Raw genomic sequence first — 17306 nt, forward strand, 5'->3', positions numbered from 1 at the left:
GTCTCTGTCTGGCTAGCTTTCAGAATTCTGCTTTTAGCTCTCAGCTGACTTGGGTGTCTTTCCTGAAGGCCTGGCCCCAAATTCTTAGACTCCAAAGGACATGGAGATTTTTAAAGCCCAGATTTGGAGGGGACCTTGTGGAGCTAGAAGCTGGAACCCATTCTGTGCTGGTCTAATAGTTCCTTTCCAGTTTCTCTTCACCTGTTTGTATCTCCAAAGCTACCAACATTGGTCTGCGCACTCCTGTGGCTCTGAGAGATACAGAGAAGAATCTTCCTCAGGCCTCCCAGGAGGCGCTGCCTCCCTAGGCCAGTTTGGCTGGAGCTGACCACCCCAGGGATTCCCAGGCAAGCAGCAGACAGGACCCGCTTCTCTCCCTGGAGAGTGGGGGGAGGAGTGCCTAAACCTTGGCTCACCACTCGGCCCACAGCCCAGCTCTGCTTTCTTCAGCATCCCTGGAGGAAGAGATAGTAGCCAGAAAGGAAATTCATCGAACAGCCTCATTTTGCCCCCACATTCCTTATTGAAGCACTAAGTGGGATGTCAGAGGTTATTCGACGTGCCCAGACTAACTACTGGCAGGAAAGGAAATTAATTCCGGGGAGACTGCTTGAGTCATCTGTTACTGCTGCGTAACAGCCACCCACAACTTAGTGACTGAAAGAAACCACGGTCGTTGTGTTTCGCGATCCTGTGGGTTGAGAACTCAGGCAGGGCTCTGCTGGATGGGTTTTCAACTCCATGGGGCACAGGCTGGGGTCACTCCCTCAGCTGCATTCAGCTGGTGGCGGGGCGGCACTGAGAGCTGCAATCCCAAGTCCGTGCTCCCGTGTTCTCTTTGTGGCTTGCTCTCTCCATGGGATCTCTCCTTTTTCGATAGTCTGGCCTGAGCTGCTCTCCATGGCAGCCAGATCCCAAGGGAGCAAAGATGGACGTTCGTCGGTCTGGAACTGGTAGGGCATCACCCCTCCATGTTCTACTGGAGAGGGGAAATAGGTCCCTTCTCCTTATGGAAGAATGACTTGGGCCACCAGGGAAGGAAGGCACTGATGGCGGCCATCTTTGGAGGCTTCACCTTCTGCAAAACGGGGAGTTTAACATAAGGATTTGGAGAGATCTCAAGGGATCCGAGGGCAGGAACACAGCCTGGCCTCAGGAAAGTTTTGCTTCTCATCTGACGTATTAGAAACCATACCGATACTATACCTCCTGGATTTTTATCGCTCTTTTTAGCCCTAATTCCAGAATCCCAGGGAAGGAACCCTGACTGGCCCAGCTCACCCTGAGCACCCACCTCTCCTCCAGCCAGCTGTGGCCAGGGGTCGCCGGGCTACAGATGCGGCTGCTGAGTGTGAAAAGAACCTTCGTGCATTGGACAGACACCCATAGGGTGTCCCCCAAAGTGTTGCATGTATTAACTCTGGAGTTAAACCTTTGCCTAGGAAACCCTGTCGGCGGTTTTCATTTTGTTTTTACCCTCTGGTTAGACAGATCCCTCCACATCCTCATTACATTTCTTTCTGTCCAGAGCCTCTCAAAGGCATTGGCTCACATGTCCTGCCTGCCAAGGGATGGGCAGCCGGGTGGCTTCCATTTGAGGTCAATTTCCCTAAACAGATGGGCCCACAAAAGTAATTAGGAATTGTCATTAACCTTGGCGTCCAGACGCTGTGATGGAAGAGGAAGGCAGAGAGACACAGGGAGACCTGTTGTTGACAGAATCTGTTGGGTTCTGTCACCTCCCCATCTCGGTTCCATCATCCCTCATATTTTTGGCACAGAATCTTTCCAAAATGTGGACAGAGGGAGAAGTGAGTAATAATACCTATAATTTGCAACATTGAATTGGGTAGACATCTTTCCTGTGATTTGTAAGGGGATCATACTCTCCCCTTTCCAAAGGAGGACCACTTACAACCACCTTCTTCTTTTTCTTCTTTTTTTTCTTTTTTGACCTGGAGTCCTAAATGTTCTGTGGATAAGATTCAGGGGTCTGGAGGCATTTATGCATGCGTCTGTATTTTTTTGAGAAGGAATATTGATAGATTTCAGCATACTCTGGAAGAGGGCAGGGGGACTCTGAACCCTCCTATGTTAAGAACCACTGAGTAGTATCTTAGATTCCCCAGGTATTGGACCAGTGGTTTCTTTCTTTCTTTCTTTCTTTCTTTCTTTCTTTCTTTCTTTTCTTTCTTTCTTTCATTTTTTTGTGGATCAATGGTTTCTAATGCCCGATCGCGTTAATACTTTATAGAACCTGTTTGTACAAGATGAACATAGAAGTCTTCTTAATTCGCTAAGTAGCCCAGTGTCTGGCATAAAAGAGAGAACAAATAAATACTCGTTAGATGAATAGCATATGATGAATGAAGCCTAACCCGTAAGCCTCTCATGGAATCACTTTGACCTCACTGCCTCCTGGACCTCATCTGTAAAATGGGGAGTTGGCCCATGTCGTCTCCCAAGTCTTTCCAGGCTGGAGTTTTTCAACCTTCGTACTGAGTACCCTTGGGGACAGATCATTCTTTTGTGGTGTGCGCTGTCCCGTGCATTGCGGGATCTTTTTTTTTTTATGCAGCATTCCTGGCCTCCCCTGCTAGATGCCTGTAGTGATGCCTCACCCAGCTATGACAGCCCCAGATGTCTCCAGCCATTGCCACACGCTCCCTGCTGAATGAACCACAGCGCTCGCCCTTTCGGTCCGGTGGTTCACAAAAGGGAGAAGAGACAAACTCGAAAATTTTCCTGCAACCATGCTCAGCGTCTGGAGAAATAAAACGGTAGCTTGCTCTCCTTACAAAGCACCACATGCCAGCTCTGTGCTCAAAGCGTTATATGGGTTCCTTTATGTAACTTTCACGACATGCCTACGCATTCGGCCACATTATTATCATTCCCATTTTACAGATCAGGAAACGAGGCACAGAGAGGTGAAGCACCTTGCCCAGGGTCACATGGTTAATAAAGGCTGGAACCGGGGTTACATACTGAGGCAGACTGGCTCCAGGACTAGAGTCTTAGTCTGCTATTCTATAGAGAAGCAAATATTTATTGCCGAGCGCTGTGTGAGGGACTGTCCGATATGTTATATTTCCTTTCGTTTTCTTAATGTCCTTGTTGAGAGACAGACTGTTGTCCCTGCCATACCGCCGAGGAAAGAAGCTCAGTGAGGTTAAGATACTTGCCCAGAGGCACACAGCCTTTGCGTGGCCAAACCAGACTTGGAACTTGAATCTGTCTTTCCACTTCATCCTATGGCCTTTTGGGGTGCAGGGAGGGAAGGCAGCTGACAAATGAGTTGAGGGGTGTAGGGAAGTCCAGAATTTACAGGGGATCTCAGATCCTCACTCAGGGTAACTGGTTCCAGCTCACACACTTCTTCCTTCAGTGGGACAGTTCATGTCTCTCCACCGCAGTGACCCTCGTCCCCTCCTCCAGGCCAGGCCGAGGAAGGGGTTAGAAAGAGCTCTAACCGTAAGCAGTGAAGGGAAACTAAAGCAGGCACCAGTATGTGGGCAGCTAGACCTAGCCTCCAGCGCCATTTTTCCTTCTTACAGGCTCTGTGTGCCTCAGTTGCCCATCTGTAAAATGGGGGTGAATCCTAGAGCTGCTCTCACGGGTTGAAGGTGGCCCAAGGAAAACAATGCATATAGAGTACTTAGCACAGCTCCTGGTAACCATGACAATTATTGGGTTTCTAATGACCCAGCACCTTACCCGGCATTGACTACCTTAGCTCGGCTGAACCCTCCAGCTGTCTTTTTCTCTTGGCTCCCTCGTCTCCAACTCTGAGCCGAGGTGACCCCCCTCCCCGAAGAGCTGAGGCCCAGGCAGGAATCCCGTTCACCAATCCATCAAGGAGAGAAATTAGGATCCACGGCTCCCCAGGTGTCGCCAGTAATAAACAACAGTGAGAATTAATGAGTCTGAGATACTCGCCCCTGCATGCCAGCCGAATGGCTTCGTGATAGGGCAGCTCATTCACTTAAGGACAGGTTTCTGCGAGACCTTGGCAGTGGAGTCTCAGGCCAGTCGTCGTCAGAGCAGCCATGTCCCCATTCACAGCAAATGATCTGATCTTGATTTAAGAAAACGCCAAGTTTAATAAACTTAACGGTAATATCCACCCCACCCCCACCCCCAGCTGGGAAATTAGGGTGAGGGAAAAACAGCATGACTCTGGAATTGACGAAACAGAGACAGGGAGACAACATGACATCCACCCTCCCCTTTTGCTGTGTTTTTATGAATCGTGCGTAATCCAACCTACCGCTGCTCTAAAGGCAGCCGCCCCGACCCAGCCCCGGCTTTACGCCATCTCCCTCCCCGATTGAGGAATCGCCCACAAAGCCATCACGCCTCCCAGGCAGGGTGCCCCAGCCCCGCAGCATGCCACATTAAGCCTACTTCCCGGTGTAATTGTCCACCCATTAGCCTTCTCCTCAACATTCATCCGTAGCCCTGCAGCAATACGCATTTGAAAGCTCAGAAGTAGTCGCCTGAATGCTTCCGAAGCCAGTTTGGACTTTTTGAGGGAGGCTGAGCTTTACAAACAGGCGGTGTCGGTTCAGTCCTTGACTTGGTTTCTGTGCTTGTCTGCAGAAGGCAGCCAGATGGGGCTGGGCTCTCGGCGAGGGTGGTGGAGGGATAGCCGTATGTGTGAAGATGTGTTCTGCCCGGAGGTACGATCACGCGCGTGTGTGCGAGCGTGTGTGTGCTCACAGGTGCACGTGGCCATGTGCCTCTCCAGGTGTGCCTGTGGGCATATGTGTTCACCTGTGGGTACGTGTGCTCTCCGTGTCAGTTTCTAATCACTGCAGCTCCTTCTAAAGCTTTCAAAAGACAGGTTCCGTGGGCAGATGATAGCATCCTCATTACACAGAAGAAGTGTGAGACCGGGGAGCCATAGGAGCCACAAATTTCTAGAAGAAACAATTAACAGCAACCATTACTCAGTAGTTACCGTGTTCTGGGGATTTTTACAAACACTCTCACTGCATCTTTGCAACAGTCCTGGGAGGTAAGGATTTTGTTTTCCCTAATTTACAGACGAAAAACAGAGGCTCAGAAGGGTTAAGTAACTTTCTTGGGGTCACAGAGCGAGGAAGTGCAGGGCCAAATGTAGACCCAGGCAAACTCACCCCCAAACTGGCACCCCAATCCTTGTGTCCCTGCCTATGTCTAAATTCTGCAAGTGTGCGCATGTGTACCCACAAGTAGGGAACCTGCATTTTCCTGGAGTTGAGCGTGAGCGCCAGGAGAAGGTGATTGGGATCCTGCAGAGTCCCAGGCTTGGCTTGTCTGACATCCACAGCCAGGCAGGGAGATATTGCCCCAACCTTGCTGTGGAGAGGACGGCTGAAGTCTGATTCTGATGTGAATCAGTCGGAAATATGACCCGGGTGGCGATTATCTGGTGGACCCCATGTAATCACGTGGGTCCTTATAAGAGGGAGGCAGGAGGGTCAGAGTCACAGCAAGGTTGGAAATTGCCACACCGCTGGCTTTGAAGACGGAGGAAAGGGTCATGAGTCAAGGACTGTAGGCAGTTTCTGGAAACTGGGAAAGGCAAGGAAACAGGTTTGTCCCTGGAGGCTCCAGGAAGAACGCAGCCTTCCCAGCACCTTAACTTCAGCCAGTGAAACCTGTGTCAGACATCTGGTCTCCAGAACTGTGAAGGTAATATATATATATGTTGTTTTAAGCCATTAAGTTGGCAGTGATTTGTTATGGCAGCAATAGGAAACTAACACAGAGCAGATCCTCAAAGTCTGGTCTCAGGCAATGGGAATTCTAGGTCCTCTTGTGAGTGTACTCTTAGCCATACTGAGTTAGACCCACAGGGGACAATCTAGTAGTTTCAAGAGACCTGGTCCAGCCCCATGGGTAGACAAAGACTGGGGACCCACCTGCCTCATTCTGCCTGGACCCACTACAGCTCTGAAGTCCTCACTGCTGTGATCCTCTCATGGACTCCGTTCTTACGTCCACGTGTTGTCTCAAAACGGGGGAGATTGAGTCTCCTCTACCTAAAACCTGGTAATGGTATCCTATTAAGATATGGCACGGAGCAGCCCCTGCCCACCCTTCCAGCCTCATCTTCCACCATCCAGCCCACTGGCCATACTGAACATCTCTCAAGTACTTTGCACATGCTGTTCCCTCTTGTTCCTAGTACTTTTCCTCAGCCCTCTTTACTGGTCCAGTTCCTCCTTATCCTCATGTCTCAGCTCTACGGTCACTTCCTCCGAGGCCCCTTCCTCACTGTTCACGTCCCTCTCTTACACGTTCTCCTAGCTGCCCATAACTGCCCTTCAGAGAACTTTACTATAGCATGATTATGATGATTTCGATAATGCCCGAGTCTCTCGCTATAATGTCAGGTCCGTGCAAACAGGGACTCACCTGTTTGGCTCCCAGGTGGGTCCTCACATAGCAGGTGCTCCGTAAATAATTGAATGAATGAGTAGCCCATCTGCATCCATTCGGATAGCAAGGTCAGACCAAGCTGGGAACCCCTTCCCGCCAGCCCCAGGGATTGTCCGCTGATGCCTAAAGGAAGAGATGCACCTTTCTGGTACCTCTGGGAGCATCCTGGGAAAGGGGACGTGCCCACTTGGCTTCGCTGAGTAACCAACGGCTCCCCTTAAGTGTCCAGGCTGGTGATGGATGTGTTTCCTGGATGCAAGGCGTGAGTTGTAGTCATAAAATTAATCGGGCATGTAAAGACATAACTAGAGAGTGACAGCCATGTACGGTGTCCAGCTAATTGGGCACTTAATGTGGAGGCATTAGACAGGCAAACACCAGGCTGCTGACACAGAGCGGTCCTTCTCTTAGTCCTTGAGGGATCTTCTATTTCAAAACACCAGGGAAATCTGGATGTTTCAGCCTCAGGATCTGAGACTCCCCGAAAGCTGCCCATGGGAGGAAACTTGAGGTGCACCTCATCTAACCCCTCACATTAACGTCTGGGGGAAAGGGCACCCAGAGAATAGAGGGTTTTCAAGGTCATTGACTGGAGAAAAGGTAGGATTCAAACCCATGGCTTTTGACCCTGCCTTATCTGTTCCCTATCTTCAGAAATGCACTTTTTCTTCTAATATAAGGGCAACACGTGGGGCGCCTAGATGGCTCAGTCGGTTAAGCATCCCACTCTTGATTTTGGCTCAAGTCATGATCTCACGGTTTGTGGGGTTGAGCCCCGCATCAGGTTCTGCACTGACAGCGAGTACCCCGCTTGGGATTCTCCCTCTGTCTCTGTCCCTCCCCCACTCTCTCCTTCACTCTCTCTCTCTCTCTCGAAATAAATAAATAAACATTTTGAGAGAAAAGGCAACACATGTTCACTTTGGAAAATTAAAGAAGCAGAGGGAGTCCAGACAATTGAGTGCTTGAGGAGGGTGGGTGATGGAGACATTAAAGAAGGAAATAAAGCTTCCTTATAATCCCACCACCCAGTGATTATCACTGTGACTCTTTGGGTGTTTCCTTTCTCATTTTTTTTTCTTTTTTGCCCAGTGCACACCATGCAGGGATTCAGATGAGCATGTTCCAAACCCAAGTTCACACCCTGACTCTACATCCTGGGTTTTGGGAGTTTTCATCCCTTTAACATAAGGAGAGCATTTCCCCGTGCAGTTTGCCCGACTGCTTCCTTCCTTACTACAGTGCTTACCAGAGTGTGGCCCGGAATCCCCCAGCCTCAGGATCACAGAGGGAGCCGCTTCAATATTCAGATTCCCAGGCCCCACCGCAATCCCAGAGAATCATCGTATGTGTGTCGAACACTCTCCCCAGGTGCTCTAGAGGCGCCGTAAGTTTTGAGAACGTCCCCCCATGCAGTGGTTCTCAACAGGGCCGCATGCTGAAATACTGGAAACCAGGCTTAAGCAGATCCATAGCTGAGAAGGTTTAGAGTCGGGGGCCCACGGGTTGGTATTCTTTTTGAACGCTGTCTGGGTGATTGACATGCATGGAAGGTTGCAGACATCTTTCATGATGCATATAGGGTTTTCCCGCCGAGACGAGACAACAAACATTCCTTCAGGGGTAAAAACACTGAAATATTTTATCACCGGGATAAAGACCCACTTGTCTTCATGGTTTTTCGTGACATATTTTGACCTAGCTTCCTGCACAGTTTCATTTCTGAGTTTATACTCTTTGGCTGTCGGAGCCCTCCACGTTGAGGCCCCGGCATTTGGGGCTACAGAGAGGATGTCAAAATGAGTAGGCTGCGGGAAACCCCCTGCTCAACCGATCTGGGAGCAGAGAAGGAAGGTCTGTGCCTCCCACCCACATGCTTCTCTCTTTACTGGTCTCTACTGAATTCACAAATAACAAGAGTCCCTGAGCTGAGACATCTGAATAATGATCTTAAATCTGTTGTTTTTCCACGCCATTTGCTGCACTGAGAGAAGCTAATGAGACACTCCCCATACAAGACCCATTAATGGCGCCTTTCGGCATTTAGGAGTGAACTGTGGGAGGAACAGGCATCTTGGTGGAGGCTCTCGTGTGGGTTTTGCAAGTGGTGAGTGAATCCACGGCCTTGATTTTACAAGAGGAGGCAGGAAAGCCTCTTAAGTTTCCTAAGCAAAGCGCACTGCCGTTTGGAATTGGGTCACCTGTCCCGTGCTGTCTTCCTGGGGCTTGACTTGAGGCAGGAAGCCGGGAGGGCTTCATGGAAAGCAAAGATGATTTGCTGACACAGAGAACTAGATTCTAGCCCTGGCGGAGCGACCCCAGGCAAGCCTCTCACCTTCTCTGTGCTTTGGGACCCGCGCTGATAGAGAGAGGAGAACAAAATCTAACCGTTTTCTGGCTAGGGCAGTGCACGCTGGAGGCAACCCACGAAAGAGGGTGTGGACAAGAAAAATGTCTCCATGCGTTTACCATCCCCTGCCTCCCATCAGCTTGCCTCATCGTCTCATAACATGTTATAATTCTGCAGCATTGCAAGGCATCCTGAAGTTTATCTGCTCTAGACAACTTCAGGCTGTTTCTTCAAACTGTGGCTTTCCAAAGGAAATCTAATTCCAAACAAACAAACAAACAGAATGGATAAATGCAGACATGCTGTGGATGAAGTGCAGTTTTCTGGCCCCTCAGAATCACCCCACCACTACAGTGCACGGCCCCTCAACTGGCTCTAAGGGGCTCTGGGGTGCCGTAAAGCACAGCTTGACGACCCAACTCCTTCTGTTTTACAGATGAGGAAACTGAAGCCCAGAGAGTCCAACTCCAAGGCTAACCCCCAGCTTTCTCAATCCTCTGTTAAGGGCTTTTCCGGGAAACAAAATGATGGGGCAGCTGTTGGGTGTCTTGTCCCAAGCTCGGGGAAGTGAGATGGACAGAACCAGCTAGGGTAACTGGGTGCGTGTGAGTTGGTACCTACCTACCAATCATTGAGGGTCCCTTGGTGTAGGGCCTGCAGGAGGATCCAGCAGGGTGGAGATCAGACTGTTCCAGAAGACCCCCGTGGCTCTGCTTGGCACATAACAGCAGGGTGTATTGCAGTTAAGAACAGAGATTCAGGGGGCACCTGGATGACCCGGTCAGTTAAGCGTCCAGCTTCGGCTCAGGACATGATCTCACAGTTCGTGGGTTTGAGCCCCACATCAGGCTCCATCCTGACTGTGTGGAGCCTTCTTGGGATTCTCTCTCTCCGCTTCTTCCCCGCTTGTGCTTTTTCTCTCTCTCAAAATAAAATAATAATAATAATAATAATAATAATAATAATAAAAAGAATAGGAACTAGGAACTCAGGACAAACTGCCTGGGTCTGGATCCCAGCTTTCTCCACTTCCCAACTGTGCGACTTGAGTAAATCACTTAACCTCTCCGTGCCTCAGTTTTCCCATTTGGAAAATGGGGACAAGAATAGTGCTCAGCGTATAGTACTACTGGAAGGAGTCCTTAAGAAAATCGATGTGGAGTGCTTATCTCTGTACCTGGCACGTACTAAGTGCTCAGTACACATCGGCTACTGTTATTCTAGGCCATCTGAGACCGTGGACTGGGGGGCTTGCTCCTGGTTACCGCCCCACCCATCATCCTGTAAAAACAATTTCTAGGAAAAACACAGGGAGAGGGGGAAGGGAAGATGAGGGGGAGGAAAGGAGGAGTGTGCTGCCTCTGGCTCTGTGCACCCTGCCTGCCGAAGCAGCTCCGTCCAATCTGGGTCACAGCAGAGGCTCTGGAGCCCGCAGGCTGCTCCTGGCTCTTCCCTGGACAGAGTGGCTCTCTGTTGAATGAAACACAAAGGGAGAAGTTGCTATTTTTAACACTGCAAATCCGAGCACTTTGAGGGGATGGCAGGAGCGAGGAGGCTTATGGGGAGAGTCAGCATCAGGTGGCTCCCAGGGTCCTTCTAGAACCTCTGATCCCCAAGTTGTATCCCGGTGGTTCTCATGCCCGTGGTGCCCCCAGCGGGAACCCGGTCCTTGGAGGGGTGGGCCGGGTCCAGCTCCCTCCTGAGAATGGGAGCAGATGTGCTAGGGACGGGGTTGGAGAACAGCCAAGATGAGGAGCAGCTGAAACTAAACTTTGAGATGGCAACGGAGACATCCGAGTGAAGACGTCACGTCGACAATTAGATAAAGGGATCTGGAGCCCAGAAGGCAGTTTTCTCTGGAGGAGGTGATGTGAGATAGTAAGCCTAGAGAAGGTGTTTGATCTGAAGTCAATAGAGGAGGTGGGAGATCTGGGATATGGGTCTGTGGTGTTCTGAAAACGTATCAGAATTTCATGCACACGTGCCTTTTTCGGGGGAAGGGTCCAAGAGTCCTCATCAGACACCCAAGAGTCCATGACTCAGAGAAGGTCAAGACCATCAGCCTGATACTAGGAGATGCCGGTGGTCCCCGGTCCTATGAGGCCCTCATTACTCTGTGTCTGCTTCCAGGCGCCTGGTGGACCGTCTGGAGAACATGAGGAAGAACGTGGCTGGGGACGGGGTGAACCGCTGCATACTGTGTGGAGAACAGCTGGGGATGTTGGGCTCCACCTGTGTGGTGTGTGAGGACTGTAAAAAGGTACTATCATCCTCCTCCTCCCTGCTGCCCTTCTCATCACATGCAGGGAGCTAAGCCTGGGCTCGAGCCTTGGGGGACCCTGGGTCTTGGGGACGGAGCTTGGATTCTGAACGGTAGTTGCCAGAATATGATTCCTTTGGGGATGCTCCCATGCCCAGCTATCTTCTAGGCAACCCTGAACCCTGGTTCGTCTTCTGGAAGATGTTCTGACCCCTCTGTCCCCTTGGATCTCAGCTCCATCTAGGATGAACATGGGAACCTGAGACAGGATGTAGGCTATGGTTGAGCCTGCAGGTATCCTGGTCGTAGCTTAGCAGGCTAAAGAACATGCTGGGCAGGTGTCTACACCTGTGTGAACATGGAAGGTTTACCCAGCATCCTCTTACCCTGGCTTAGAAAGCCCCTCTCCAGCCCAGTTAGGGCCATTGGGCTTCTTGAGTATTTAAGGGAGTCTCCCTCCACCCTGCACCCTCTCCTCGAGCTGTCTGCACGTGACAGTTCCAGGACGCAGATATACCTGTCCTTGGGTCTGCCTGAATTCCCCGGAAAGGAATTCAGGGGAACATGTGAGCTGGGGACATCCAGAATGTCACTTGGCATCTCCTGCTTGGGGTCCCACTTAGCATTTAGAATGCGGTATTGGGGAAAGTTTATGCCCCAAAACTTGTCTTCTGCAGTCAGCCACATAGTAAAAATTCCATGACCTATTCAGTTTTCCATTTTGTCTTGACTGCCAGGAAACTCAGCCTAAAGTATAATGTTCCATCACAGTCATGGCATTTGCACAGGTAACTTCCTCCTCTTCAAGGAGCTGAACCTGCAGCCATAATCTAGGTGATGTCAGATTCATGTGGGAAGGAAGGAAGGAAGGAAGGAAGGAAGGAAGGAAGGAAGGAAGGAAGGAAAGGGAAGGAGAGAGAGAGAGAGAAAGAGAGAGAGAGAGAGAGAGAGAAAGAGAGAGAGAGAGAGAGAGAGAGAGAGAGAGAGAGAGAAAGAGAGAAAGAAAAAAAACAAAAGGGAAAGAGAGAAAAAATAAGTATGTGGCTTTCCTCTTTAAAAATCATGTCAGTGATCTCCCCCATATGGATGCCAAAAATTCAGACCCCACAGGGACTCTTGGAAAATTCCAGAGAATATACTCATCCAGTGCTGGAGGATGACTCCAGTTCTCATTATTGGAAATCGAAACTCAAATTGGAACTTTAATCCTAGCTGGCCTTGGTCATGAGAGGGAGGTGAGAAATGGGGAGTTCCAGCTCTTTCTATCCACCAAGAGAGAGAGGGGCTCTGTTGCCTCCCAGCCCCTTGGCCCCGATCACTGACAGCTCGGAGCCTGGCGTATGTGAGTGTGCACTGGGCTATGTTTTGTCCCCAGAACGTCTGCACTAAGTGTGGGGTGGAGACCTCCAATAATCGCCTGCATTCCGTGTGGCTCTGTAAAATCTGCATCGAGCAGAGAGAGGTGAGTGGACCGGTCACCATCCCTATTTGTCCATTCCCCCCCTCCTCACTGCCAGGCGGGAAGCAGGGTGGCCATTGAGGGCTGGGGAGCCTGGTTAGCTGTAGGTCTTACGGGATTGGTAACAAGGAACCAGCTCAGCTGTGAACACTGGCAGGACTGTTCAGTGAGTGTTTGAATGAAGTTCTTTTCTCATCTCCCGCTTCTGTGACTTGACTCTTCCTCGACATAGGGGGCTCACCGCGTGTAAGAGGTGGCAGGTGCTGTGTGACCTTATACTAGTTCATCACCTTTCTGATCCTCAAATTTCCCCATCCAGGAGATGGGTGTACTCAGGCCCTGTCTACGGAGTGTTTGGGGTTGTTGTGTGAATCAAAGAGGAGTTGTGACAGGCTATGTGGTGTGTCGGTGTGCTGAGTGCAGGGAGCAAAGGTAAAAACTGGCACTCATGAAGGCAGGGCTGATAGTGCATGGTTGCCATGTCTTCATCCTCTCCCTGTCCTCCCCCAGGTGTGGAAGCGTTCTGGAGCGTGGTTCTTCAAGGGATTCCCCAAACAGGTCCTCCCACAGCCTATGCCTATAAGGAAGACCAAGCCCCAGGAGCCTGTCAGTGAGCCTGCTGTCCCTGAGCAGGTCACTCCTGAGCCCAAGCATGCTGCCCGGGCTCCAACCCGAGGTACAACGAAACAGCTTCTCCTTTCAGGACCACGGACAGGTCTTGGCTAACTGGTGTACCTAGAGGATGTCCTGACATCATGACTGTGTTTCCACCCAGTTGGTGAACAGCCAGCCTCTGGATTTAGGACCCCTATGTCCACTGCACAACTCACCATGAACCTTTGTCAAGAGGGTAGCATAGCGAGCCCGTGTAGAAAACCGTATGGAGTGTCCTCAAAATTTAAAAATAGAACTACCCTGTGATTCAGCAGTGGCGCTACTGGGTATTTACCCAAAGAATACAAAAACACTAATTCAAAGGGATACATTCACCCCTGTGTTTATAGTAGCACTATTTACAATAAGCAAGATATGAAAGCAGCCCAAGTGTCCATAGATTGATGATGGATAAAGAAGATGTGAGATACACACACACACACACACACACACACACACACACACACACAGGGATATTACCCAGCCATAAAAAAGAATGAAATCTTTCCATTTGTAACGACACGGACGGAGCTGGAGAGTATAATGCAGAACTAAATAAGTCAGTCAGAGAAAGGCAAGTGTCATATGATTTCACTCATATGTGGAGTTTAAGAAACAGAACAAATGAGCAAAGGGAGAGAGAGAGAAACCAAGAAACAGACTCCTAATTATAGAGAACAAACTGATGGTTACCAGAGGAGAGAGGGTGGGGGGATGGGCGAAAGAAGCGATGGGGATTAAGGAGAGCATTTGTCATGACGCACAGTGGGTGTTGTATGGAAGTGTTGACTCACTATCGTACACCTAAAACTAATGTGACACTGTATCGTGTAGTGTTACACAGTAATACTATTGTATAATAGTGGAATTTAAAATGGTTTTTAAAAAGAGGGTAGAACAGGGAAGTCTCCAGCAATGTCAGGCTGCCAAAAGCTTTCGCTGTCATCCCTGATGGAGTGTTTAGAGGTACAACAGAGGTGGGAATTAAAACTAGAAGCTGAGAGACTTCTGTCACCAAAATGCACACTGGAGCCCGAGGGGGATTTGCTGAGAAGGCCTTCCTTGTCCCTGATACTTCTGCTATCAACCATCAGCATATCTGAAATTGTACTAATTAAAAGTGAAAGTTGAGCAAAAGGGGAATTCATAAAAGAAAATTACCATGACTGTGGATATTATCCCTATTACCCAAGTATTATGATTAATTAGTAAAATGATGATGATAAAAGGGAGAGGCAAAAAAAAAAAGTTAAAGGAAAAGAAGCCACTGCTATCAAAACATATCATAATTGAGGGAGACCATTAGGTCCGACCAGATGAGGCCCCTGTAATAATTTCAGCTAACACTAAATGATAAAATCTGGTCTGACTGACGGTTCTGGAGTTGAGCGCAGGCAGTGTTTCTGAAAGGAAAGTTATAGTTGAAGGTCTCAAAAGTTCAAATGTCCAACTATGCCTCCTGTAAGATGACTTCTCAAGGTGCCCAGGGTCGTGCCTGGCACCCACATGGCATTCACCAAATGTTTTCCTCCTGACATGGCATGAGCAATTTCTGCTCCTTGGCAGAGAAATACCAAATTCTCAATATACAGCGCATCCCCGAGGAGCCCCCACACTCACCCCCAAGACTTCCTTCTTCCTGGTTAAGCACTATTCCCTGTAGGCTGAGAAGACTACATGGCATAACTGTCAAGATCTGGGACATCTGAGGCCAGGAGGACCTGAATCTCATTTCTCTGCTACTTACCAGCTGCGTGAGCTTGGGCAAGTTGCCTGGCCCTCTGAGACTCTTTCCTCACCTATGAAATGGGCTGAATAACTCACCGGGTTATTTTGAAGGTTATATGAGATACTACATGGGAAGTGCTTTGCACGATGTAGCGCTTAGTAAATGTTGGCCAATGTTATATCACGTTAATCACGTAGACAGACACATACGCACATAAATAGTATGAATTAGCTTATCACATAAACTCTGGACAAAGCATTAACTCCAAGACTACGGTTGATGTGACACCCACTCACGTCGCTAGAAAGAAGTAACATCACCAGCGTTGCACAGTGCCACCTAAAAAATTATTGGTAATAACATCCAGTGCTGATGAATGTGGCGGAAATGAATACCCTATAAACTACTGGTAGGACTATAAGTCACCTCCAGCCTTCTGGAAAGTATTATGGCAGAATTTATTAAAATTTGAAGTGTATATACCATTTGATCCAGCAATCCCTATCTGGGAATATATTTAACAGCAATAAAAGGACCAATATAGGGGCGCCTGAGTGGCTCAGTCGGTTACGCATCTGAATTCGGCTCAGGTCATGACCTCACTGTTTGTGAGTTCGAGCCCCACGCCCAGCTCTATGCCGACAGCTCTGGGCCTGGAGCCTGCTTCAGATTCTGTGTCTCTTTTTCTCTCTGCCCCTCCCCAGCTTGTGCTCTGTCTCTCTCTCTCAAAAACAAATAAATATTAAAAAAGGTTTAAAAGGACCAATATAAAAAGATCTATGTGTAAGTATATTCATTGTATCACTTTCTATGTGCCATTTTCTATCGCAGCACCACTGGAGAAACCCAAATGTTCATTAATGGGATTGTCTAATGGATTATGATCTAACCATACCATGCTATGTTAGGCGTCTTTTAGAATCCAATGATGTAAATGTGTATGATAGATTTTGAATTATGCCCATGATAGGAGCTTACAGTATTCTTTTAACAAATATTTACTGAATGCCCAACGAGTTCCAGGCTCTGTTCTGTGCCCTAGGAACACAGTGATAAATGGAACAAACTCCTTGTCCTCGCACAGCTAAAATTCTACTGGGGGAAACAGATACTCGACAGACAGCATATGCAAATATAATAGAATATCAGTGGTGATGACAGCCAGAGGCAAAATGAAGCGGGTGAGGGGGACAGACGTGGCAGGAGGGTCTGTGTTGGATGGAGTGGCCACAGAAGGGCTGTCTACGGAGACGGTGTTTGGAGAGAAGCGTAGAGAGGGCTCATGGAACGTTTGAGAATGTGATGTGCAAAAGGACTTGAGGTTGGAGCATGCTCGGTGAGTGAGTCCTGGGGAAGATCAAATCAACTGAGCACATTCTAGAACATTTTGTGTGATCATCGACCGAGGATCCCAGTTTGCTCTTTTGGAAGCCTGTGTGTGCTCACATGTGCGTGTGCATGCCAAGGAAATCATGTGAGATTGTAAACGGGAGCTACGCCACAGGGGAAGAAAGGAGAAGGGACTTTCAGTTCACTTTTTAAAAGTTCCTAGGGGTGGCGATGGGCCCCTTTGTGTGTTCCTTAAGTGGCAGCTCTCCAGAAACCATAAAACAAGTTCTCTTCATCTCTCTCTCTCCAGGTGACACGGAAGACCGGAGGGGCCCAGGTCAGAAGACAGGTACGTCCTGCCCACTCTGTCTTCTACTTTATCCCATCCCTCTCTTGTCCTTTCTCCATTTAATACATGCTTTTCCCTCCAGGTCCTGACCTGGCCTCTGCCCCCGGGCGAGGAAGCTATGGGCCTCCTGTGCGCAGGGCCTCCGAGGCACGCATGAGCTCATCCAGCCGGGACTCAGAGAGCTGGGACCATGGCCACGGTGGGGCTGCCGCTGACTCCAGCCGGAGCCCAGCAGGTAGGAGACATGGGCAAATCTAGATGGGCTTCCTGGAGGAGGAGAATCAAAAGGAGTTGGGGGGGGGGGGCGGGGAGGACAATGTTTTAATTCATTCATTCGTTCAGTATCTGTTGAGTATCTACTGTGTGCCATGCTCTGTTCTAGATGCTGGTTCTAGTCTATGGTAGAGGAAAGACAGAGCTCAGAAACAATTCTTACCCTGCACATCCATACTTTGGGTTATATCCCTTTCCTGCTCTAACGCCAAATGTAAGGAAAATGTGGGTTTTTTGCCCTCCTCCCTGGAAGCCCTGAGGAAAATGCAACGTACTTTTGAGTACAGTAGGGAAGCTTCCCTCTCACAGACCCACCCAAGTTCTTTCTTCTCTTGGCCGGCATCCTCTGCTGTCCACGAGGATGGGGTAGGTCAGCACGGCCAGGACGCTTCTCATCTCATTGGGTCCCAGCACCTCCAGCTGCACTCAGAGTGGATTTATTTGGCGACAGTGCATGATGGTGGGAATCCTTGA

The 17306-nt window shown here is 49.3% G+C and overlaps 1 protein-coding gene across 2 annotated transcripts in view; it reads left to right on the forward strand.

Annotated features, from left to right (window-relative positions):
* The window catches only part of RPH3A (rabphilin 3A), a 273976-nt gene that overhangs the window by 225516 nt on the left and 31154 nt on the right, over positions 1 to 17306 (forward strand). For both annotated transcript variants that reach the window (XM_047827852.1, XM_047827851.1), the window contains exons 5-9: positions 10910 to 11039; positions 12415 to 12501; positions 13009 to 13174; positions 16521 to 16559; positions 16642 to 16794. In XM_047827852.1, coding sequence (XP_047683808.1) covers positions 10910 to 11039; positions 12415 to 12501; positions 13009 to 13174; positions 16521 to 16559; positions 16642 to 16794 — 575 coding nt within the window. The remainder of the gene's footprint in view (positions 1 to 10909; positions 11040 to 12414; positions 12502 to 13008; positions 13175 to 16520; positions 16560 to 16641; positions 16795 to 17306) is intronic.

This window comes from Prionailurus viverrinus, chromosome D3 (assembly GCF_022837055.1).
Source record: "Prionailurus viverrinus isolate Anna chromosome D3, UM_Priviv_1.0, whole genome shotgun sequence".
NCBI lineage: Eukaryota > Metazoa > Chordata > Mammalia > Carnivora > Felidae > Prionailurus > Prionailurus viverrinus.